This window comes from Pleuronectes platessa, chromosome 16 (assembly GCF_947347685.1).
Source record: "Pleuronectes platessa chromosome 16, fPlePla1.1, whole genome shotgun sequence".
In the NCBI taxonomy this organism is placed as follows: domain Eukaryota; kingdom Metazoa; phylum Chordata; class Actinopteri; order Pleuronectiformes; family Pleuronectidae; genus Pleuronectes; species Pleuronectes platessa.
The window spans coordinates 17,423,895-17,450,400 of NC_070641.1; the positions used below are offsets into that span (position 1 = coordinate 17,423,895).

The 26,506-nt window shown below is 43.5% G+C and overlaps 1 protein-coding gene across 1 annotated transcript; it reads left to right on the top strand.

Moving 5' to 3' along the window:
- The first annotated feature begins 9,226 nt into the window (after nt 1-9,226).
- On the top strand, nt 9,227-11,728 carry LOC128458395 (tripartite motif-containing protein 29). The gene is made up of 2 exons (XM_053443219.1): nt 9,227-10,555; nt 11,397-11,728. The coding sequence occupies exon 1, from the start codon at nt 9,371-9,373 to the stop codon at nt 10,403-10,405; it is 1,035 nt and encodes a 344-aa protein (XP_053299194.1). The 5' UTR covers nt 9,227-9,370; the 3' UTR covers nt 10,406-10,555; nt 11,397-11,728.
- The last annotated feature ends 14,778 nt before the right edge of the window (nt 11,729-26,506 follow it).

The following is a 26,506-nucleotide window of genomic DNA, read 5'->3' on the forward strand; positions in this document are numbered from 1 at the left end:
TATTGGTATGAATTCATGTTATTCTCCTCTTCACAAGAAACAAAAAATCCAAATTACCTGCAGAACACCCTTGATGGACGCTTCAGCTGCATCGTCAGACTGGCCAGACAGCAAGATGCCAACTTTATTGCCAATTTATTTGTGTAACATTCTGTGACCAAATGTATAGATAACTTTTTGTAGATTATAAAAAAGATAACCCATTCATTAAAAAAAAACTACACTAGAATTACCGCACTGCGTTGTATGACTCCGCTAACCAGTGCAGTGTCCGCCTACATATTTCTACATATTTTCTCTCGTATAAATGACACTGTATCTCTTGACAACTGAAACCATAAGATGAGGTGATGTCTGCGAGCGGCAGCGCGGCGACCCTCTCCCCCCCCCCCCCCCCCCCCGGTGCGAGCCTTCGGGTCGCAGAGACCCACGCCGAAGAGACTCCCCAACGTGGGCGGTCCCAGCCGTGAGAGTACGATGTATGTACAGTTGCAATCAGAATTACCCCCCCCCCCCCCCAAAGATTTTAAGAATTTATCATTTATAGTTACTTCAAAGAGCAAGATTCTGCTTTGGATGACTTCTTTATGAATTGAGTGAAAGAGAAAATCAACACGGTAATTGCATGATGTAGTATTTGTGTGTAACAGTATATTTTTTTGCAATTATTCAGCACCGATATAATATTGTTGTTTTTAAAGCTGAAACATAATTAAGCCTTTAGGAGCTCTATAATGACCCTTCATTGGCCTCAGATGTGATGCTTAATAAAGAGGTCAACTTCATAGGAAATAGGAATCTAAGAACTAAAGATCTTAAAGGATGATGTTGGTCTCCTATGATGTTGGTTACCACTTGTCAATAGTAAACTGTAGAAATGAAGTAGTATCAGTAAGGTAGACAATAAATCCTGTATGTCACTATGACCAAACATTGGAATATCGATTTACTAGAAGTTATTATAGAGGAGAGTGAAGAGGAATTTGAGGAGACCGAAGACAAAGAGGAGAAAATGGAGACGATTATAAAGCTTGAGGTATTATTGATTCCATTTCAGTTATTGACTCTATTTTAATAATTCCGTGCGAAATGTATAAGATAATTCACCCCCAATTTTGTTAAATTGGTTCAGCTTCAAAGCACATGAGTAATAACTGTTTTGTTTCACAGGAAAGTAAATCAAAGCAGGCGACTGCAGGTGGGCTGCAAGAAGCCCCACAAAGAGAAAGAGAAGCCAGAGCTGCACTGGAGATGAACTTGAAGCAAGAAAAAGCTCAAATAGCTCATCTGCGAAAAGCCCCGTGGAGAGAAAGCAAAGCCAGAGCTGCACTGAAGTTGGACTGGATGCAAGAACAAGCACGAGCAGAAATAGCTCGTCGGCGAGAGAAGAGTCAGCACATGAAGGCACAAGGGGAGAACTGCAAACTCCAGAGGGGTGATGAGACTGGAGGCTCCCAGCAGCAGAGAGACAGAGAAGAAGTGATCCGTCTAACTCAGGAAAACCAACGTCTGGCTTTTGAGAACAAGAAGCTAAAATCTGAAGTTCAGAGTGCTCTGGAGTTTAGTGAGGACACTGTCATCAACCTGAATCAGAGAAATGATCAAAATCACAAACTAGCTTCTGAGAAGAAGAGGCTACAAGATGACCTTGAGGAGGCTCTGCACCTGGCTCATGAGGCTATCATCTCCCTGGAGCAGGACACAGATAAACTGGACCAGCTGAAACTGAAAGAACACCAACTGGCTTCTGAGAACAAGGAGCTACAAGACAAACTTCAGGGTGCTTTACATGAGATAATGATTGCTCATCAGGCTGTCATCTCCAAGCAGCATAAGGAAACCGATGAAGTGATCCGCCTGAGACGGACAATTTACAGATTAGCTTCTGAGAAGAAGACGCTACAAAGTGAACTTGATGACGCTCTACGTGAGAAGGACCTTGCTCATCAGGTGGTCATCTCCAAGCAGCATAAGGAAACCGATGAAGTGATCCGCCTGAGACGGACAATTTACAGATTGGCTTCTGAGAAGAAGACGCTACAAATTGAACTTGATGACGCTCTACATGACAAGGACCTTGCTCATCAGGCTGTCATCTCCCAGCACCAGGAGGACACAGCTAAACTGGACCAGCTGACCCAAGAAAATCATCAACTTGCTTCTGAGATCCGGAGGCTACAAGGTGAACTTGAGAGTGCTGTATGTGAGAAAGACATTGCTCATCAGGCTGTCATCTCCCAGCAGCAGGAGGACACAGATAAAGTGAACCGCCTGTGTCGGAAAGTTAACAAAATTGCTTCTGAGAGGAAGAGTCTACAGAGTGAACTTGATGACGCTCTACGTGAGAAGGACCTTGCTCATCAGGCTGTCATCTCCCAGCACCAGGAGGACACAGCTAAACTGGACCAGCTGACCCAAGAAAATCATCAACTTGCTTCTGAGATCCGGAGGCTACAAGGTGAACTTGAGAGTGCTGTATGTGAGAAAGACATTGCTCATCAGGCTGTCATCTCCCAGCACCAGGAAGACACAGCTAAACTGGACCAGCTGACCAAAGAAAATCATCAACTTGCTTCTGAGATCAGGAGGCTACAAGGTGAACTTGATGACGCTCTACGTGAGAAGGACCTTGCTCATCAGGCTGTCATCTCCCAGCAGCAGGAGGACACAGATAAAGTGAACCGCCTGTGTCGGAAAGTTAACAAAATTGCTTCTGAGAGGAAGAGTCTACAGAGTGAACTTGATGATGCGCTCCGTGAGAAGGACCTTGCTCATCAGGCTGTCATCTCCCAGCAGCAGGAGGACACAGATAAAGTGAACCGCCTGTGTCGGAAAGTTAACAAAATTGCTTCTGAGAGGAAGAGTCTACAAAGTGAACTTGATGACGCGCTCCGTGAGAAGGACCTTGCTCATCAGGCTGTCATCTCCCAGCACCAGGAGGACACAGCTAAACTGGACCAGCTGACCAAAGAAAATCATCAACTTGCTTCTGAGATCAGGAGGCTACAAGGTGAACTTGATGACGCTCTACGTGAGAAGGACCTTGCTCATCAGGCTGTCATCTCCCAGCAGCAGGAGGACACAGATAAAGTGAACCGCCTGTGTCGGAAAGTTAACAAAATTGCTTCTGAGAGGAAGAGTCTACAAAGTGAACTTGATGACGCGCTCCGTGAGAAGGACCTTGCTCATCAGGCTGTCATCTCCCAGCACCAGGAGGACACAGCTAAACTGGACCAGCTGACCAAAGAAAATCATCAACTTGCTTCTGAGATCAGGAGGCTACAAGGTGAACTTGATGACGCTCTACGTGAGAAGGACCTTGCTCATCAGGCTGTCATCTCCCAGCAGCAGGAGGACACAGATAAAGTGAACCGCCTGTGTCGGAAAGTTAACAAAATTGCTTCTGAGAGGAAGAGTCTACAAAGTGAACTTGATGGCGCTCTACGTGAGAAGGACCTTGCTCATCAGGAGGTCATCTCCCAGCACCAGGAGGACACAGATAAACTTGACCTGCTGACCAAAGAAAATCATCAACTTGCTTCTGAGATCCAGAGGCTACAAGGTGAACTTGAGAATGCTGTATGTGAGAAAGACGTTGCTCATCAGGCTGTCATCTCCCAGCACCAGGAGGACACAGATAAAGCGAACCACCTGTGTCGGAAAGTTAACAAAATTGCTTCTGAGAGGAAGAGTCTACAGAGTGAACTTGATGACGCGCTCCGTGAGAAGGACCTTGCTCATCAGGCTTTCATCTCCCAGCACCAGGAGGACACAGCTAAACTGGACCAGCTTACTCAGGAAAATCACCAGCTGGCTTCTGAGAACAAGAAGCTACAATATGAGCTTCAGGATGCTCTAGGTGAGAGTCAGCTCGCTCGAAGTTACGGCCAGAAAGAAAGAGAAGCTCGCATCAGACTCGATGAAGACATGAAGAACGCTAGAGACCTGAACTTTCGACTATATCGAAAATACTTGAGGCTAAAAGACGCCTCATCAGATGCAGAGGAGATGATGCTAAGTATGGAGAGCAAACCCATCAGAGCTCCCTATCAACGACATGAAGAAATCAGGGAACAGAAAGATGATATCACATCCAAGAATCCAGCTACGATTACTAAGCGCCAACATACGGTCGATACATTCAAAGTAGAACAGTCAGAGAACAAGACAAGACAGGCCCAACCTGAAGGTGCCCTAAAACAGGAAAAGATACAAAGGGTTGTCTTGGAGGAGCAAAGCAAACACACTGCATCTGATTTTGGAAAAGAAACAAAGAGAGCTGCTCAAATTGGTTCTGCTCTTGAAAAAGAAAGTACCACAAGAACATGTCCTCAGGTTAAGGGTGCTATGGTCAATGAAGGCAAATTTGTGATCAAGCGGGAGCGTAGGCTTCCAAACCGCCTTGAAGGTCCAAGACCAGGTGAAAGAGTAGTGTACACAACAATCTCTAAATTGAATTTAAGCCGGAAGAGCGGATACTTTCAAGCAACAGCTAGGGATGCACCGATATGGAAATTGTTGGCCGATACCGATGTTTAAAACAACAATCTAGCCGATAACGATATTTGTTTATTCTGTTTTTGTTTTTATTAGGGCTGTGAAATAATAAAAAATTTGAATCAAATTAATAACAGTTGTCTGTGGATTAATCATGATTAATCACATATTACCGATTATCTCTGTATACTTTTGTGAGAACAAAAAGATTCATGACAAAAGACACATACAGTGCCTTGCATAAGTATTCACCCCCTTTGGACTTTTCTACATTTTGTCATGGTATAACCACAGATTAAAATTTATTTCATCGTGAGTTTATGTAATGGACTAACACAAAATAGTGCATCATTTGGAAGTGGGGGGAAATATTACATGGATTTCACAATTATTTACAAATAAAAATCTGAAAAGTGTTGAGTGCATATGTATTCACCCCCTTTACTGTGAAACCCCTAACAAAGATCTGGTGCGACCAATTGCATTCACAAGTCACATTTGCAAGTCACATAATTAGTATAGGGTCCACCTGCCTGCAATTTAATCTCAGTATAAATACACCTGTTCTGTGACGGACTCAGAGTTTGTTGGAGATCATTACTGAACAAACAGCATCATGAAGACCAAGGAGCTCACCAAACAGGTCAGGGATAAAGTTGTGGAGAAATATGAAGCAGGGTTAGGTTATAAAAAAATATCCAGAGCTTTGAACATCTCTCTGAGCACCATAAAATCCATCATAAGAAAATGGAAAGAATATGGCACAACCGCAAACCTACCAAGAGGAGGCCGTCCACCCAAACTGAAGAGTCGGACAAGGAGAAAATTAATCAGAGAAGCAACCAGGAGGCCCATGGTTACTCTGGAGGAGTTGCAGAGATCCACAGCTGAGGTGGGAGAATCTGTCCACAGGACAACTATTAGTCGTCTACTCCACAAATCTGGCCTTTATGGAAGAGTGGCAAGAAGAAAGCCATTGTTGAAAGGGATCCATAAAAAATCCCGTTTGGAGTTTGCCAGAAGCCATGTGGGAGACACAGCAAACATGTGGAAGAAGGTGCTCTGGTCAGATGAGACCAAAATTGAACTTTTTGGCCTCAATGCAAAATGCTATGTGTGGCGAAAACCCAACACTGCCCATCACCCTGAGCACACCATCCCAACAGTGAAACATGGTGGTGGTAGCATCATGCTGTGGGGATGCTTCTCTTCAGCAGGTACAGGGAAACTGGTCAGAATAGAGGGAAAGATGGATGGAGCCAAATACAGGGAAATCCTTGAAGAAAATCTGATGCAGTCTGCAAAAGACATGAGACTGGGGCGGAGGTTCATCTTCCAGCAGGACAATGACCCTAAACATACAGCCAGAACTACAAAGGAATGGTTTGGATTAAAGAATGTTAATGTCTTAAAATGGCCCAGTCAAAGCCCAGACCTCAATCCAATAGAGAATCTATGGCAAGACTTGAAGATTGCGGTTCACAGACGGTCTCCATCCAATCTGACTGAGCTTCATCTTTTTTGCCAAGAAGAATGGACAAACCTTTCCATCTCTAGATGTGCAAAGCTGGTAGAGACATACCCCAAAAGACTTGCAGCTGTAATTGCAGCGAAAGGGGGTTCTACCAAGTATTGACACAGGGGGGTGAATACTTATGCACCCAACAGATGTCAACTTTTTTGTTCTCATTATCGTTTGTGTCACAATAAAATTTATTTTGCACCTTCAAAGTACTATGCATGTTTTGTTGATCAAACGGGAAAAAGTTTATTTAAGTCTATTTGAATTCCAGTTAGTAACAGTACATAATGGAAAAAAAGTCCAAGGGGGGTGAATACTTATGCAAGGCACTGTATATACATCCAGAGGGGTGATGAGACTGGAGGCTCCCAGCAGCAGAGAGACAGAGAAGAACTGATCCGTCTAACTCAGGTGCACCGATATGGAAATTCTTGGCCGATATATGTCAATGACTTTGCCTTAAGAATAAAGCTCTCCTCATCTCGTATTAACAGATCGAATGAAAATACAAGACAAAAGTTTGTACTTCTCACTCCTTTTTCAAATATGTAGATTAAATCATAAGTTTAGATTTGTTCCCACAATGCTGGGTTGTGGCAGCGACTCGTACTACTTTCTAAGATACATAATTAGCAGATGAACTTATAATAAAACACTTTGATAGTGTTGATCATTAACATTTTTAATTTACGATGAAAGGAAATGAAGCGTATGAAGCCTTTTAGTGTGAAAGAGTCCAGCGGAAGTCGTTAGTGTCGGTTGACGGAAGCTGACGGTGGAGGGAGGACCGGAGACTGCGGAGATAAACCAGTGCCACAATAAGTACATGTCTTCAGCTCAAGGGAGTTATAATCAAGAAAGGAAAAACATTGAAGAGGCTGCAGCGTTTGCTTCCAGCCCAGTCACGTTCACTGCAGTGATTTGATGATACACACAGTGTTGGAGGATATTATAAACCTATTAATGACTTGGCTCTGTAACTTTGCTGTTAATAGATTCTAAACGTAATTTGCTTTAAGTCTTTTTTTTTATTTTTAAATTAAAAGGTTTGTGTGGAACAGTTCACCACCTCACGTCTGCATCGCCACTTTCCCGTCTCCAAAACGTTCGTACGCATGGGTCAGAGTTTGTGTGGAAAAGACTGTTTTTATAAATCCCAACGTTTGCGTGAGAAGTGGCGTACGCACGTTTCAGGCCCCGTTCTGTGCGTACGTAACGGTTCTAAATGTGACTCCTGCAGGGTAGGCTAGGCGAGGGCCACACACCTCCACCACATGGCCCAGTGTGAGGACTTTGGCCTGGCACAGTTTCTGAGGTAGGCCTGGTTCTACATCATATCGGAACCGAGTCCCGTGAACCACTGGCTCTTTGAGGAGCCAGAGCAGAGAGTCACAGTTCTTCAGTCTGTCCTTATGGAACATTCCCCACATTTTGAGCAGTCCTTTGTAAAAAACTGGAAGGTTGTCCAACTTAGATCCATTTACATCCATTAGAAACAACGACTCAGCCAGGCCCAGCCCACCACATCGCTCTAGTAAGGCACGGTCTACGGGTCTCCAGACCAGGTCGCCAGGTCCAGTCAAGAGTCTTTGGACAAACTGGAGCCTGACAACGGCCCCCCTGCTCGCCAAGTGGACAAGTCCATGTCCCCCCTCCTCCTTAGGCAGCAAGAGGACACTCTTTGGGACCCAGTGCAGACGGTCCCAGAAGAAATCCACCATCACAGCCTGTATTTTGGCCAGCAGATGTGCTGGGGGGTCCACACATGCCAGTCGGTGCCATAGCATGGAGGAAACCAGGTTGTTAATGATAAGGGTGCAGCCTTTAAAAGACATGTGTGGGAAAGCCACTTCCATTTTGTAAGACATCCTTCTACCTTCTCTTAAACATTGTCCCAATTTTTGCTCATGAAGGTTGTATCCCCAAGATGAATGCCCAGCTATCTCAGACCTTCTTTATTCCAGGTCATCCCCCCCAGTAAAGACTGTCTTCATCCTCCTTCAGGTTCTCCTATGCGTTCATCAAACTGTCCTCTGACTGAGAGGAAGAACACGGTGGGTTTATCTTTGAAACTTTGTTTGCTTGTTTACTATCTGTTTTGTTTTCTGGGATTTTTCTTTTGGTTGACAGTTTGAGAAAATCTTCCTCAATCAAAAAATTGTCCTCACTGTTCTCCTCCTGTGAACCTTGTGTGTCGCTCTGTGGCTCCATCGGATCAGATGTCCCTCTTTCCCACAGCCAAAACACTTCATGTTACCTGATGTACCATGCACTGTGTAATTAAATTCCTATATTTTAAACCTGAAGACCAGGATTAATTCATCCTCACTCTGTTTTTGCACCATGAACACGTGTCTCCTGAAAGACACGACATGTTTGAGATGTTGAGATTTACAATATATGGGGATCATCTTTATCGGGGACATGAACTGTCCATGTCTTGCCAGCTCTTTCTCTAAGAGCTCATTTTTCAGAAACGGGGACACATTAGACATAAGGACTTTTTTGACAGGATCAGCCGGGGACAACACAGGTGTGAAGGAGCCCGGAATCACAACTCCACTCTCCAGTAGCTGGTTAGCTTGTCTGGGCTGTCTAGAAAACCATCACATCGCTGTTCATTCGTGAGGCAGACTTCACACTGTCATACCCAACAACCTCACCTACAGCCAGACTGACCTCCTCCTCCGAGCAGTCCACAGCCGGACACAGTTTGATGCTGTGTCAGAGAGAGAGAGAGAGAGAGAGAGAGAGAGAGAGAGAGAGAGAGAGAGAGAGAGAGAGAGAAACAGAACAGACAGACAGACAAGATTGTTGTCCCCTCAGCGGCCGGACTTTTATACCAGCTGTAGCCCTGGTGTTTGGCACACACACTTTTTTAATATATTTGAGTATTTTGACAAATGACTAATGGTTTCTTAATGCTCTTTTTGTGTATGTATGTATTGTTATGATGTGTATGGGTTGTGTGTCATAACTGTTTACAAACCAGCTGGCCCCACAGGGACAGTAAAGACGACCTTAACCTTAACTTAACCTTTATTCTACTTTGTTAGTTTTTCATTCTTCGTAAAACACACTCTCACTGAATCTCCTCTTAACACCAGTTGTGAAATGCAGGAAATCCTGAAACACCAACAACTTCTTCCTCAAACACAACCAGCTCCTCCCAGTCAGGACATGTCTGTGTCTCCTCCCTTCACAGGTGTGTCAGTGTAAGAACCAGTGAACAACAAGCTGTGAACTGTGGGAGATGAGTCACTGCAGGGAGTGAACGAGAGAGGGAGGAGCAGAGATCTGTTTCGGTTCAGAGGAAGTGAATCTGTTCCTCAGTCTCTGGCAGCAGCTGAAATGGCGCAGCAAGAAGTTCAACTAGACAGAGAAAGATTCTGTCTGGATCTACTGAAGGATCCGGTGGCTACTGTCTGTGGACACAGCTACTGTAAGAGCTGTATTAACTCCCACTGGGACAATGGGGAGGAGAGAGGACGCTACAGCTGCCCTCAGTGTAGACAGACCTTCACACCGAGGCCTGTCCTGGAGAAAAACACCATGTTAGCTGATTTAGTGGAGGAGCTGAAGAAGACTGGACTCCAAGCTGCTCCTGCTGATCACTGCTATGCTGGACCTGAAGATGTGGCCTGTGATGTCTGCACTGGGAGAAAACTGAAAGCTATCAAGTCCTGTTTGAATTGTATGGCCTCTTATTGTGAAAAACACCTCCAGCCTCATCTTCAGTCAGCTGCATTGAAGAAGCACAAGCTGGTGGAGCCCTCGGAGAAGCTCCAGGAGAACATCTGCTCTCGTCACGACGAGGTGATGAAGATGTTCTGCCGCACTGATCAGCAGTGTATCTGTTATCTCTGCTCTGTGGAGGAACATAAAGACCACGACACAGTGTCAGCTGCAGCAGAAAGGACTGAGAGGCAGAGAGAGCTCGGGCTGAGGAGACAAACAATCCAGCAGAGAGTCCAGGACACAGAGAAAGACATGAAGCTGCTTCAACAGGAGGAGGAGGCCATCAACGGCTCTGCTGATAAAGCAGTGGAGGACAGTGAGAGGATCATCATTGCGCTGATCCGTCTGCTGGAGAAAAGAAGCTCTGATGTGAAGCAGCAGATCAGATCCCAGCAGGAAACTGAAGTGAGTCGTGTCAGAGAGCTTCAGGAGAGACTGGAGCAGGAGATCACTGAGCTGAAGATGAGAGACCATGAACTGAAGCAGCTCTCAGACACAGAGGATCACAACCAGTTTCTACACAACTACCCCTCACTATCAAAACTCAGGATCTGTCATCTGAGGAACTTTGAGGACGTGACAGCAGCTGTGTCCCGGGTCAGAGGTCGACTACAGGACATTCTGAGTGAGACAGAGACAGAGATTTGACATATTATGTCTCAAGTGGATGTTTTACTGCCACAACCAGAGCCAGAGACCAGAGCTGACTTCTTAAGATATTCACAGGAAATCACAGTGGATCCAAACACATCATACAGACATCTGTTATTAACTGAGGGAAACAGAAAAGTAACACGTGTGAGTACAGAACAATCTTATTCTAAGCACCCAGACAGATTCACTAGTTGGAGTCAGGTCCTGAGTAAAGAGAGTCTGACTGGACGTTGTTACTGGGAGGTGGAGGTGGAAGGGAGAGAAGTTTATGTAGCAGTCACATACAAGAATATCAGCAGAGCAGTAAACTCACATGAATGTAGATTTGGATTCAATAATAAATCTTGGTCATTATCTTGTGATAGAAACTGGAATGTATTTCATTACAACAGCATCAGGACTCCAGTGTCAGGTCCTGTGTCCTCCAGAGTAGGAGTGTACCTGGATCACAGTGCAGGTGTTCTGTCCTTCTACAGCGTCTCTGACACCATGACTCTCCTCCATAGAGTCCAGACCACATTCACTCGGCCTCTCTATGCTGGAGTTAGTGTTTGTAAGCATGACTCCACAACTGAGTTCTGTAAACTCAAATAGACTCAAGTCATTAAAAGCAGTGATTTAGATTCTGTGTTTAAATCTTTAACTTCTCTTGTCTCCATGTTTGTTGATCAAAGTTCATCATGGTGACGTTTCTGCTCTGCACAGAGATCAGCTTTCAATCAAACACTGACCTTCCTTTATCACACATATTCAGTTCTCACTTTGTAAAGACAGAAATCTATAATTACACTGACATGTGTTTGAAAGAACTAATGTTGCTGTTGTTTTCTAAATCAATGTAGAAATCAGGTTGTGTGATGTTTTAGAACCTGTATCGATCCTGATGAGTGTTGCAAAGGGGCGGAACATTTCTTTAAACTTTCTGGAAACTTTCCATGAGCAGTTAAATTCAAGAATTTTTGAAATGTTGACTCTTTTTTTGCAGAAGTTAGCCTATAACAGGGAACTTAAAGGAAGTTGAAAACAAGAGGAGGTGAGCCGAGCTCTGCTGGAGCCTGGATGCAGCTGGTTGGGAACATAGTCTGCAAGAAAGTAAACCTATGACTTTGTGTTGTTGTTGAACGTCTATGTGATTACCTAGCAGGTTGATTACTTGTTACATTGAAGCCATGTTCATGCAATACAAAGTTCATTTGTATACAGTAGGCTAACTTTTTACAGCCGTGAGAGTACGATGTATGTACAGCTGCAATCAGAAATATACAACCCCCCCAAAGATTTTAAGGATTTTTCAATAAAAGTTTTTTCAAAGATCAAGATTCTGCTTCCGATGATTTCTTTATGAGTTGAGTGATACAAAAAATCACCACTGAAAATGCATGATGTAGTATTTGTATGTAACCGTATATTTTGTTACCATGTCACAATTATTCAACCCTGATATATTATTGTTGTTTTTAAAGCTGTCTGATAGTGTTTATGGCCTAGAGTGGAGTTGAAACATAATTAAGCCTTTGGGAACTCTGTAATGATCCTTCACTGGCTTCAGCTGTGATGCGTATATAAACCCCACCCATGAAGGTATTCAAGATGAGTTGCATCATGGGAAAGACAAAGGAGCTTCCACCAGAGCTGAGAGAGGAGATGATTTCATCACACCTGAAGGGCCTTGGGTAGAAGACGATTTCCAAAAAGAGACATGTCTGTCTGATTTCCCTCTGGACTTTAAAAGGAGAGCTTAAACTACCATTAATCTTTAAAACACTCTCAATGTCATTGTACAATGTCCGGATCATAGCTATAAGACCAGGGCTGAACCCAAACACCTGCAGAATCTGCCACAAGTATCTGTGTTCAACCCGGTCAAAAGCCTTTTCTTGATCTGTAGAAATAAGACCAAGCTCACAGCCCGATGAACCAGAGAGGTCCAAGATATCACGAATCAGAGTAATGTTGTCAGATATCAGCCTGCTGGGCACACAATAGGTCTGGTGTAAATGAATGACAGGCTCCATCACTTTTCTCAGCCTCGTGTCCAACACTTTGGACAAAAGTTTATAGTCAGTGCAGATCAGAGCCACAGGTCGCCAGTTCTTTATCTCCTGAAGATCTGCTTTTTTGGGGAGAAGGGTGAGGACCGCTTTCCTGCAGCTCAAAGGTAGTTGTCCTTTGTTGAAGCTGTCTCTGAGGACCAACAGCAGATCTCCTCCAATCACAGGCCAGAAAACCTTGTAAAAATCTGCAGGAAGTCCGTCGATGCCCGGAGCATTGCCGTTCTTTATCCTCTGCAGCGCAGCATGTAGTTCTTCAGCAGAGAGCTGTTTGTGTAGCTCTGCACAGACCTCTGCAGGAACCTCGGTAGACCCTCAAAGAATCTCTGTCCCACCTCTGGTCTCTCTTGGAACTCCATCTTGAAGAGTTCCTCATAGAAACTTACAGTATATCTGCGAATCTCTGCAGACTCCTACAGCATCTGCCCTGTTTTGGACCGCAGGGAGTTCATGACTCTTTTTTGTCCGTTCTTACGTTTGAGGCCAAAGAAGAACTGCAAGGGAGCATCCATCTTTGCAACATGCTGGAACTGGGAGCGAACCAGAGCACCTTGAGCAGAAAAACCAAACAGGTCTGACAGAGCTGATGTTTAGTTTTTGATAACTTTAATGTGTTCTCTGTCTCCGGTGGATTCCGCTAGATCTTACAGATCCACTATTTCTCTCTCCAGAGCTTTCATAGACCTGGTCATGTCCCTTGAGACATTGAGAATGTACTGTAGGCACAGATGCTTAATTTGACCCTTTGCTATATTCCACCACTGTTGTAATGAGGTGTAGTCAGATTTAGTTTTGAATAGGTGTTCCAGAAGAACATTATCTGAAAGCAGGGCTACATTGAAATGCCAGTAACTACTGCTGCATTTTATATTTATAATAGAAACTGAAACCTGAACAAGTGGATGGTCTGAAAAGCCAACTGGATGTATAGAGGAAATCTGAAGAGCATTGGCCTGATGTTTGAAACAGTCAAATCTGTCCAGCCGAGCCATAGATAGAGTGTTGTCACTAGTATGGACCCAAGTGTACGGACGCTGAGTTTGATGAAGGAGCCTCCAGGTGTCACATAGATCATTTTCTTCAATCAGCTTGCCAAGACACCTCCTGGACGCTCCATGAGGCTCTGCGTAGTTTATGTCCAGAGCTGCATTAGCTGTGCAGTTAAGGTCACCACACAGGAACATGTGCCCTTCACCACTACACGAGTTAACAACAGAGTTTAGAGTGTTTAGCAGAGTTACTCTTTCTGTGCCTGCAGTCGGAGCATAAACATTAATAAAGGTTCTATTTATATTTTCAAACACAGCTTGTATTTTAAACAAGCAACCTTCTACAATTTCCTCTGTAACAGAGGAAACAGGATGAAAGTCTTTTGAAAACAAGATGGCAACTCCACCACTGTTACTGCTCTTTTGGCTGAAGAACACCTGCCAATCCCACTCCTTCCTCCACTCAGCTTCGCTCTCAGCTGTGCTGTGTGTTTCCTGGAGAAAGACAACATTTAGCTTCCTGATCCTACACAGGCTGAACAGAGCAGCTCTCTTCACATCTCCTCTGGCACCATTTACATTTAAAGAGCTTTATGTCACACATGTTGAGGATGAGGCTGAAGTTAAGGAGAACAGACAGGGTTTAACCATCAAACTGCAATTTGGGCTCTGACTTCAGACATTAGTTTCCTGAGGCGGAAAACTTCCTGATCAGTGAAGGTCGCTTTGTTGGTACCTTCTGTGTTTCTCATGGAAACTCTCACTGAGTTGAGGAACAGTTTTAAATCGGGGAAGAAGTCCTCTACTCTCACCAGTCTCGTGCCCTTAGTGTTGTGTAGAAAGGTCCCGGTTCTGGTGAAGGACTCTTCATCCACCTGCAGGTTCTCCTGTGTGTTCATCAAACTGTCCTCTGACTGAGAGGAAGAACACGTTGTGTCTATCTTTGAAACTTTTTTTGCTTGTTGACTATTTGTTTTGTTTTCTGGGCTTTTTCTTTTGGTTGACAGTTTGAGAAAATCTTCAATCAACATTTTTTCCTCACTGTTCTCCTCCTGTGAACTTTGTGTGTCGCTCTGTGGCTCCATCGGATCAGATGTTCCTCTTTCCCACAGCCAAAACACATCATTTTATGTGATGTACCATGATTTTAAATCTAAAGACCAAGATTAATTCTTCCTCACTCTTTTTTAAAATCATGAACACACTGTCATACCCAACAACCTCACCTAAAGCCAGACTGACCTCTTGGCAGCTACCAACTAAACTGCTGCTACTGACACTATTACTCACACAGGAACAAATCACCTCTACTATAAGTAAAGAGGGAAAGAGCAAAGAAAAGGTCCAGACAGACAGACATACAGACAGACATACAGACAGACATACAGACAGACATACAGACAGACAGACAAATGGCATGTTGACTTTTTTTTTGCAGACCATAGTCTATAACAGGGAACTTAAAGGAAGTTGAAAACAAGAGGAGGCGAGCCGAGCTCAGCTGGACCCTGGATGCAGCTGGTTGGGAACATGGTCTGCCAGAAAAGTAAACCTATGACTTTGTGTTGTTGAACGTCTTTGTCATTACCTACGCCTAGCATGTTGATTACTTGTTACACTGAAGACATGTTCATGTTAATACCAAGTTCATTTGTATACAGTAGGCTAGCCTTTTACAGCCGTGAGAGTACGATGTATGTGCAGTAGCAATCAGAAATATTCAACCCACCAAAAGATTTTAAGGATTTAGCAATTAAAGTTTCTTCAAAGAGCAATGTAACGAAGAGGACTTCGTTCCCTGGAGCTTGAGATGGGGTTGGGGGAATATTGCACCATGCACTTTTACCAGGTACATGCACTTTAATAATTGCACAGGCATTTGTAAGCAGTTGCACTTTATTGGATTTGCAGAGTTTGCACATGGCATATATGCACACTTAAAGACAGTTCATCTTTATTGATGGGTGATACATGTATTGTCCTTTTTTAAATCTGTGCTGGTAGGTTCTGTGATGGCCACATGGTTCCACCTGCAAAAGAGGGACATGAGAGTTAATGTGCATTTGTGGTAACTGAACGCTAAGATGAGATGTGACTAATATCATATGTTTTGCAATAGTGTGTGTTAGTATATTGGGAAGGGTAAAGTGTGTGTTTGTGTGTGTAATGGTACTCACCAGTCTCTTTTGTCTCCAGGGTGTTCGGGCAAAAGGCCTCCCCAGGAAACAAGCACCATATTTATAGTTCCGGGGGCATCCAAGTGGTGATTAGTTTGGGTGTGGGAAGATAAGTGTAGGTGATTATTGTAATGTGCTGGAATTGGGGATGAGGGGGTGTTTGTAAATTAATGTGTGTGGGGTTGTGTATATAGGAGAATGGTGGGTATAATGATAAAATAAAAGTGTTGTCAAAAGGAGAGCATGGGGAATGGTTTCTCCCTCCTTAACTAGGCACCCTATATAAGGGGCCATTTTGTTATCAGTGGGAGAGTTGTTTTCCGTGTGGGTGCTGCATGAGTTGGAGGACGTGTGCCATGTTGCCTGAGAGACCACAATAAACCCGTCTGTGACACGCAAACTATCCTGCCTTGGTCTTCTTTTGCTGTACGGTCCAGCCGTAAGTGTGGTCGTCCTAACAAGCAAGATTCTGAGGAGACTGTAAAGGCTACAGACCTATTAGTGTTTTAAATTCAGACTATAAATTGTATGCCACCATTTTAGCAGAAAGAATGGAACCTGTAATGCCCTTGCTAATAGACGAGGACCAAACAGGATTCATAAAGAATAGACAGACACAGGACAACATAAGAAAAGCCTTACATACTATCGAACAGATTAACAAAGAACAAATTAGTGCCATCATGCTCAGTTTAGACGCTGAAAAAGCTTTTGATTCAGTTGGGTGGGAATTTCTGTATTTAGTTATGAAGAGATTTAAGTTTAGTAAGGATTTTATACACTGTATCCAGGCACTTTACCCCTCCACCACTGCGAGAATTAAACTTAATGGCAGTCTGTCTGAATCTATAACTTTACAACGTGGTTGCAGGCAGGGCTGCCCCCTCAGCCTTAACCTATTTAATTTATTCATCGAACCTTTAGCCCAAGCAATACGTCAGGAGACAGAATTGGGGGGTATATCCATGGGAGGAGAGGAATATAAAAGTCTGTACGCGGACGATGTATTGATCAGAATAAAAAATCCTAATTCAGGCCTGCCTCTATTAATGAAAATGCTGAAAACATATGGGGAATATTCAGGATATGCCCTTAATATACATAAAACTCAGGTTATGACATTTAATTACACACCTACAGAAGAACTTAATATAATGTATAGTTTTAATTGGAACGCACCCTTTATAAAATATCTGGGAGTGAATCTGCCTAAAGACATGTCAAAACTATTCAATATTAACTATAACTGTATTAACAAGAAAATATATGATGACCTTGATGTGTGGAGCCTGTTGCCTCTTGACTTTGGTGGCAGAATTAGATCAATAAAAATGAATATCCTCCCTAGGTTATTATATCTCTTTTTATCATTGCCAGTGGAAATTCCTCTGAAACAATTTAGATAGTGGAATAATCATATTTCATGATTCATCTGGAATAAACAGAGACCGAGGGTTAAATTTTCCACCCTTCAGCTTCCGGAGGATAGGGGCGGCAAGGCCCTCCCATCTTTAAGGGACTACTATTTAGCAGCCCAACTGAGACCTCTAATATATTGTAATTCTTCTTATGTAGCTAAATGGAAAACCATGGAGTTATCATTAACAGATGCACCAATACAATCACTGCTTGGTTGTGTGGGAATGGAGAAAAAGATATTACATACGGAGAGCCAATGGGTGAACTGCTCTTTGAAGGTATGAGGTGAGGTGGTTAAAAAATGTGAACTCCAAAAACAGATAAAACTACTTAGATGGCCAGCGTATGACCCCGAATTCACACCAGCATCACTAGATCATAGATATAAACAATGGACCTATTATGGTGTTACGGCTGTATGCAAAATTGTTACAAAATGGGAGCTTAATAGCTTTAACAATTTATGTCAAATGTATGGACTATGTGGGCATAACTTTTACAGGTACTTACAGTTCCGGGATTATTTTTGTAAAAAGCTGAAAGGTTGTAACCCAGCGGAGCCACCAGCGATTATTCATATATTTAGGGATGCATACAACTCTGGGAATATTAAAGGACTTATAAGCAAGTTATACCACAGCATTACCTCATTGAAGAAGGATTTCACATCAATTTGAAAAAGAGTTGAACATTATGATAACAGAGGACATGTGGCTGAACGCTTGGGAAACGCAGTCATCCTCCACCAACTCCTGGACTTGGAGAGACTTCTGTTGGAAAAGCTTGATTCGTTTTTTTATAACTCCCAAGCAAAAGGCCAAACAGACTGGTGCACAACTGTCCTGCTGGAGAGAATGCGGAGAGGTCTTTGCTGATCATGCCTATATTTTTTGGTCTTGCCCCTCCATCCAGTCTTTCTGGAGAGAAGTGGCAAAAATTGTTTCAAAGGTTCTATGCTTTAATATGAATGTATTATTCACAATTCTCTATCTTGGGAACATGCCAGATGGGTTGAGTAAAGCTGATATATACCTACTCAGGGTCTTGCTGGCTGCAAGTAAAAAGGCCATCACAAAATGTTGGCTCCGGAAAAACGCTCCCACTACAGACTCTTTTGTTAATATTGTAAAACAACTACAGTTGCAATCAGAAATATTCAACCCCCTCGCCTCAATAGACATTATAGTGATGTGGATGACAGATAATGACAATAAATGACAAAAAAAACCTCATCAAACAACAAAAGATATTTATTGATGCGTATTTTAGTTATTTTGACAACAGAAGTTGACTTACCTTTGAAGTTCAAATGAAAAATGTAACTCTTTCAACACATAACTTCTAAAAAATGTTTACGGTAAGTGCGGACAAGCTTCTTACACCTCTCGATTGGAATCTTTGCCCATTTTTCAAGTGCAAAAGCCTCTAGATCAGTGATGTTTGATGGCTTCCATGCTGCAACTGCCTTCTTTAAATCCCACCAAAGATTTTCAATCAAATTTGAATCTGGTGACTGTGAATGCAACTCAAGGACGTTCCAGGATCTTTTTCTCAACCAAGCTTTGGTGGACTTGGAGATTTTGCTTTGGGTCATTGTCTTGCTGGAAAGTCCAATGATCATCAAGGTTCAATTTGTCAACAGAAGGAATCACATTCCTCTTTAAAATGGCCTGGTATTTCTGTGAATCCATGATGTCATGTACACAATAAAGATTGCTAGTTCCTGCCGCAGAAAATCAGCCCAACATCATCTTTGACCAACCTCCATGCTGGACTATGGGGATGGTATTCTTCTGGTCATAAGCCTGTCCTTTCACACGCCAGACATACCGCTGGTCCATACATCCAAACAGTTCCAGTTTGGTTTCATCAGTCCATAGAACTGTCACCCAAAACTCTGTAGGCTTATCCAAATTCCTCCTGGCAAATTCTAGTCGACTTTTGATGTTGCCTGTGGTCAAGAGCTGAGTGCGTCCTGGAGCCGGCCATTAAGTCCTTTATTATTCAGTGCACGTCTTATAGTTGCCACTGCAGCACTTGTACCAGCCTTCATCAGGTCATCCTGTAGGTGTCTTGCAGTCACACAGGGATTTATCTGAGTTGTTCTGACTAAGTTGCTGAGGGTCCTTGATGAAATGCTGGGCTTTCTTCCACGGCCAGGCATGTTTGAAGCTGCTCCATCAGTTGTAAACTTCCTTATAATGTTCCCAATTGTGTCTCTTGGAATATCATTTTTTGGGGAATTCTTCTTCTACCCAAGGCCTTTCAGGTGTGATGAAATAATCTCCTCTCTCAGCTTTTGTGTAAGCTCCTTTGTCTTTCCCATGATTGCAACTCACCTTGAATACCTTCATGGGTGGGGTTTATATATGCATCACAGCTGAAGCAAATGAAGGATCAGTATAGAGTTCCCAAAGGCTTAATAATGTTTCAACTCAAGTTTAGGACAAAAAAAACTGTCAGACAGCTTTAAAAACAACAATATTGTATAGGGGTTGAATAATTGTGACATGGCTATCTTAACAAAATATACTGCTACACACAAATACTACATCATGCATTTTCCGTGTTGATTTTCTTTATCACTCAACTCATAAAGAAGGCATCCGAAGCAGAATCTTGATCAAAGAACAATATTCTGTCTACCTTAATTGATAAATCCTTAAAATCTTTGGGGGGTTGAATATTTCTGATTGCAACTGTACATGTACTAGAGCAAATGACTTATTCAGTCAGACTCCAAAAAGATTTAGGTGAAAAACGATGGCAGAAATGGCAAGCCTACTTGGCCAATGAGTGAGACTGTATGCACGTACTGGGTTTGATAATTTATTGATCAACCCTGGACCTTGAATTTGGGTAATTGTTTAATGTTTTGTATTTGTCTTTTGTTTTACCTCCCTGTACTAAAAGATGAAATTGTCCTATCAATAAAGAGTTAAAAAAAAAAAAAGAGCAAGATTCTGCTTCGGATGACTTCTTTATATAATATTGTTGTTTTTAAAGCTGAAACGTAATTTAGCCTTTAAGAACTATATAATGACCCTTCATTGGCCTCAGATGTGATGCTTAATAAAGAGGTCAACTTCATAGGAAATAGGAATCTAAGAACTAAAGATCTTAAAGGATGATGTTGGTCTCCTATGATGTTGGTTAACACTTGTCAATAATAAACCGTAGAAATGAAGTAGTATCAGTAAGGTAGACAATAAATGCTGTATGTCGCTATGACCAAACATCAGAGGATCGATTTACCAGAAGTTATGATAGAGGAGAGTGAAGAGGAATTTGAGGAGACCGAAGACAAAGAGGAGAAAATGGAGACAATTATAAAGCTTGAGGTATTATTGATTCCATTTCAATTATTGACTCTATTTTAATAATTCCGTGCGAAATGTATAAGATAATTCACCCCCAATTTTGTTAAATTGGTTCAGCTTCAAAGCACATGAGTAATAACTGTTTTGTTTCACAGGAAAGTAAATCAAAGCAGGCGAGTGCAGGTGGTCTGCAAGAAGCCCCACAAAGAGAAAGAGAAGCCAGAGCTGCACTGGAGATGAACTTGAAGCAAGAAAAAGCTCAAATAGCTCGTCTGCGAAAAGCCCCGTGGAGAGAAAGCGAAGCCAGAGCTGCACTGAAGATGGACTGGATGCAAGAACAAGCACGAGCAGAAATAGCTCGTCTGCGAGAGAAGAGTCAGCACATGAAGGCACAAGGGGAGAACTGCAAACTCCAGAGGGGTGATGAGACTGGAGGCTCCCAGCAGCAGAGAGACAGAGAAGAACTGATCCGTCTAACTCAGGAAAACCAACGTCTGGCTTTTGAGAACAAGAAGCTAAAATATGAAGTTCAGAGTGCTCTGGAGTTTAGTGAGGACACTGTCATCAACCTGAATCAGAGAAATGACCAAAATCACAAACTAGCTTCTGAGAAGAAGAGGCTACAGGATGACCTTGAGGAGGCTCTAGAGTTTGGTAAAGACACTATCATCCTTCGGAATCAGAAAAAGGATCAAGATCACATACTAGCTTCTGAGAAGAAGAGGCTACAAGATGACCTTGTGGAGGCTCTGCACCTTGCTCATGAGGCTATCATCTCCCTGGAGCAGGACACAGATAAACTGGACCAGCTGAAACTGAAAGAACACCAACTGGCTTCTGAGAACAAGGAGCTACAAGACAAACTTCAGGGTGCTTTACATGAGATAATGATTGCTCATCAGGCTGTCATCTCCAAGCAGCATAAGGAAACCGATGAAGTGATCCGCCTGAGACGGACAATTTACAGATTAGCTTCTGAGAAGAAGACGCTACAAAGTGAACTTGATGACGCTCTACGTGAGAAGGACCTTGCTCATCAGGCGGTCATCTCCAAGCAGCATAAGGAAACCGATGAAGTGATCCGCCTGAGACGGACAATTTACAGATTGGCTTCTGAGAAGAAGACGCTACAAATTGAACTTAATGACGCTCTACGTGACAAGGACCTTGCTCATCAGGCTTTCTTCTCCCAGCACCAGGAGGACACAGATAAACTGGACCTGCTGACCCAAGAAAATCATCAACTTGCTTCTGAGATCCGGAGGCTACAAGGTGAACTTGAGAGTGCTGTATGTGAGAAAGACCTTGCTCATCAGGCTGTCATCTCCCAGCAGCAGGAGGACACAGATAAAGTGAACCGCCTGTGTCGGAAAGTTAACAAAATTGCTTCTGAGAGGAAGAGTCTACAGAGTGAACTTGATGACGCTCTACGTGAGAAGGACCTTGCTCATCAGGCGGTCATCTCCCAGCACCAGGAGGACACAGCTAAACTGGACCAGCTGACCAAAGAAAATCATCAACTTGCTTCTGAGATCAGGAGGCTACAAGGTGAACTTGATGACGCTCTACGTGAGAAGGACCTTGCTCATCAGGCTGTCATCTCCCAGCAGCAGGAGGACACAGATAAAGTGAACCGCCTGTGTCGGAAAGCTAACAAAATTGCTTCTGAGAGGAAGAGTCTACAAAGTGAACTTGATGACGCGCTCCGTGAGAAGGACCTTGCTCATCAGGCGGTCATCTCCCAGCACCAGGAGGACACAGCTAAACTGGACCAGCTGACCCAAGAAAATCATCAACTTTCTTCTGAGATCCGGAGGCTACAAGGTGAACTTGAGAGTGCTGTATGTGAGAAAGACATTGCTCATCAGGCTGTCATCTCCCAGCACCAGGAGGACACAGCTAAACTGGACCAGCTGACCAAAGAAAATCATCAACTTGCTTCTGAGATCAGGAGGCTACAAGGTGAACTTGATGACGCTCTACGTGAGAAGGACCTTGCTCATCAGGCTGTCATCTCCCAGCAGCAGGAGGACACAGATAAAGTGAACCGCCTGTGTCGGAAAGTTAACAAAATTGCTTCTGAGAGGAAGAGTCTACAGAGTGAACTTGATGATGCGCTCCGTGAGAAGGACCTTGCTCATCAGGCTGTCATCTCCCAGCAGCAGGAGGACACAGATAAAGTGAACCGCCTGTGTCGGAAAGTTAACAAAATTGCTTCTGAGAGGAAGAGTCTACAAAGTGAACTTGATGGCGCTCTACGTGAGAAGGACCTTGCTCATCAGGCTGTCATCTCCCAGCAGCAGGAGGACACAGATAAAGTGAACCGCCTGTGTCGGAAAGTTAACAAAATTGCTTCTGAGAGGAAGAGTCTACAGAGTGAACTTGATGATGCGCTCCGTGAGAAGGACCTTGCTCATCAGGCTGTCATCTCCCAGCAGCAGGAGGACACAGATAAAGTGAACCGCCTGTGTCGGAAAGTTAACAAAATTGCTTCTGAGAGGAAGAGTCTACAAAGTGAACTTGATGACGCGCTCCGTGAGAAGGACCTTGCTCATCAGGCTGTCATCTCCCAGCACCAGGAGGACACAGCTAAACTGGACCAGCTGACCAAAGAAAATCATCAACTTGCTTCTGAGATCAGGAGGCTACAAGGTGAACTTGAGAGTGCTGTATGTGAGAAAGACCTTGCTCATCAGGCTGTCATCTCCCAGCACCAGGAGGACACAGATAAAGCGAACCGCCTGTGTCGGAAAGTTAACAAAATTGCTTCTGAGAGGAAGAGTCTACAGAGTGAACTTGATGACGCGCTCCGTGAGAAGGACCTTGCTCATCAGGCTTTCATCTCCCAGCACCAGGAGGACACAGCTAAACTGGACCAGCTTACTCAGGAAAATCACCAGCTGGCTTCTGAGAACAAGAAGCTACAATATGAGCTTCAGGATGCTCTAGGTGAGAGTCAGCTCGCTCGAAGTTACGGCCAGAAAGAAAGAGAAGCTCGCATCAGACTCGATGAAGACATGAAGAACGCTAGAGACCTGAACTTTCGACTATATCGAAAATACTTGAGGCTAAAAGACGCCTCATCAGATGCAGAGGAGATGATGCTAAGTATGGAGAGCAAACCCATCAGAGCTCCCTGTCAACGACATGAAGATATCAGGGAACAGAAAGATGATATCACATCCAAGAATCCAGCTACGATTGCTAAGCGCCAACATACGGTCGATACGTTCAAAGTAGAACAGTCAGAGAACAAGACAAGACAGGCCCAACCTGAAGGTGCCCTAAAACAGGAAAAGATACAAAGGGTTGTCTTGGAGGAGCAAAGCAAACACACTGCATCTGATTTTGGAAAAGAAACAAAGAGAGCTGCTCAAATTGGTTCTGCTCTTGAAAAAGAAAGTACCACAAGAACATGTCCTCAGGTTAAGGGTGCTATGGTCAATGAAGGCAAATTTGTGATCAAGCGGGAGCGTATGCTTCCAAACCGCCTTGAAGGTCCAAGACCAAGTGAAAGAGTAGTGTACACAACAATCTCTAAATTGAATTTAAGCCGGAAGAGCGGATACTTTCAAGCAGCAGCTACGGATGCACCGATATGGAAATTGTTGGCCGATACCGATGTTTAAAACAACAATCTAGCCGATAACGATATTTGTTTATTCTGTTTTTGTTTTTATTAGGGCTGTGAAATAATAAAAAATTTGAATCAAATTAATAACAGTTGTCTGTGGATTAATCATGATTAATCACATATTACCGATTATCTCTGTATATTTTTGTGAGAACAAAAAGATTCATGACAAAAGACACATATATACATCCAGAGGGGTGATGAGACTGGAGGCTCCCAGCAGCAGAGAGACAGAGAAGAACTGATCCGTCTAACTCAGGTGCACCGATATGGAAATTCTTGGCCGATATATGTCAATTACTTTCCCTTAAGAATAAAGCTCTCCTCATCTCGTATTAACAGATCGAATGAAAATACAAGACAAAAGTTTGTACTTCTCACTCCTTTTTCAAATATGTAGATTAAATCATAAGTTTAGATTTGTTCCCACAATGCTGGGTTGTGGCAGCGACTCGTACTACTTTCTAAGATACATAATTAGCAGATGAACTTATAATAAAACACTTTGATAGTGTTGATCATTAACATTTTTAATTTACGATGAAAGGAAATGAAGCGTATGAAGCCTTTTAGTGTGAAAGAGTCCAGCGGAAGTCGTTAGTGTCGGTTGACGGAAGCTGACGGTGGAGGGAGGACCGGAGACTGCGGAGATAAACCAGTGCCACAATAAGTACATGTCTTCAGCTCAAGGGAGTTATAATCAAGAAAGGAAAAACATTGAAGAGGCTGCAGCATTTGCTTCCAGCCCAGTCACGTTCACTGCAGTGATTTGATGATACACACAGTGTTGGAGGATATTATAAACCTATTAATGACTTGGCTCTGTAACTTTGCTGTTAATAGATTCTAAACGTAATTTGCTTTAAGTCTTTTATTTTATTTTTAAATTAAAAGGTTTGTGTGGAACAGTTCACCACCTCACGTCTGCATCGCCACTTTCCCGTCTCCAAAACGTTCGTACGCATGGGTCAGAGTTTGTGTGGAAAAGACTGTTTTTATAAATCCCAACGTTTGCGTGAGAAGTGGCGTACGCACGTTTCAGGCCCCGTTCTGTGCGTACGTAACGGTTCTAAATGTGACTCCTGCAGGGTAGGCTAGGCGAGGGCCACACACCTCCACCACATGGCCCAGTGTGAGGACTTTGGCCTGGCACAGTTTCTGAGGTAGGCCTGGTTCTACATCATATCGGAACCGAGTCCCGTGAACCACTGGCTCTTTGAGGAGCCAGAGCAGAGAGTCACAGTTCTTCAGTCTGTCCTTATGGAACATTCCCCACATTTTGAGCAGTCCTTTGTAAAAAACTGGAAGGTTGTCCAACTTAGATCCATTTACATCCATTAGAAACAACGACTCAGCCAGGCCCAGCCCACCACATCGCTCTAGTAAGGCACGGTCTACGGGTCTCCAGACCAGGTCGCCAGGTCCAGTCAAGAGTCTTTGGACAAACTGGAGCCTGACAACGGCCCCCCTGCTCGCCAAGTGGACAAGTCCATGTCCCCCCTCCTCCTTAGGCAGCAAGAGGACACTCTTTGGGACCCAGTGCAGACGGTCCCAGAAGAAATCCACCATCACAGCCTGTATTTTGGCCAGCAGATGTGCTGGGGGGTCCACACATGCCAGTCGGTGCCATAGCATGGAGGAAACCAGGTTGTTAATGATAAGGGTGCAGCCTTTAAAAGACATGTGTGGGGAAGCCACTTCCATTTTGTAAGACATCCTTCTACCTTCTCTTAAACATTGTCCCAATTTTTGCTCATGAAGGTTGTATCCCCAAGATGAATGCCCAGCTATCTCAGACCTTCTTTATTCCAGGTCATCCCCCCCAGTAAAGACTGTCTTCATCCTCCTTCAGGTTCTCCTATGCGTTCATCAAACTGTCCTCTGACTGAGAGGAAGAACATGGTGGGTTTATCTTTGAAACTTTGTTTGCTTGTTTACTATCTGTTTTGTTTTCTGGGCTTTTTCTTTTGGTTGACAGTTTGAGAAAATCTTCCTCAATCAAAAAATTGTCCTCACTGTTCTCCTCCTGTGAACCTTGTGTGTCGCTCTGTGGCTCCATCGGATCAGATGTCCCTCTTTCCCACAGCCAAAACACTTCATGTTACCTGATGTACCATGCACTGTGTAATTAAATTCCTATATTTTAAACCTGAAGACCAGGATTAATTCATCCTCACTCTGTTTTTGCACCATGAACACGTGTCTCCTGAAAGACACGACATGTTTGAGATGTTGAGATTTACAATATATGGGGATCATCTTTATCGGGGACATGAACTGTCCATGTCTTGCCAGCTCTTTCTCTAAGAGCTCATTTTTCAGAAACGGGGACACATTAGACATAAGGACTTTTTTGACAGGATCAGCCGGGGACAACACAGGTGTGAAGGAGCCCGGAATCACAACTCCACTCTCCAGTAGCTGGTTAGCTTGTCTGGGCTGTCTAGAAAACCATCACATCGCTGTTCATTCGTGAGGCAGACTTCACACTGTCATACCCAACAA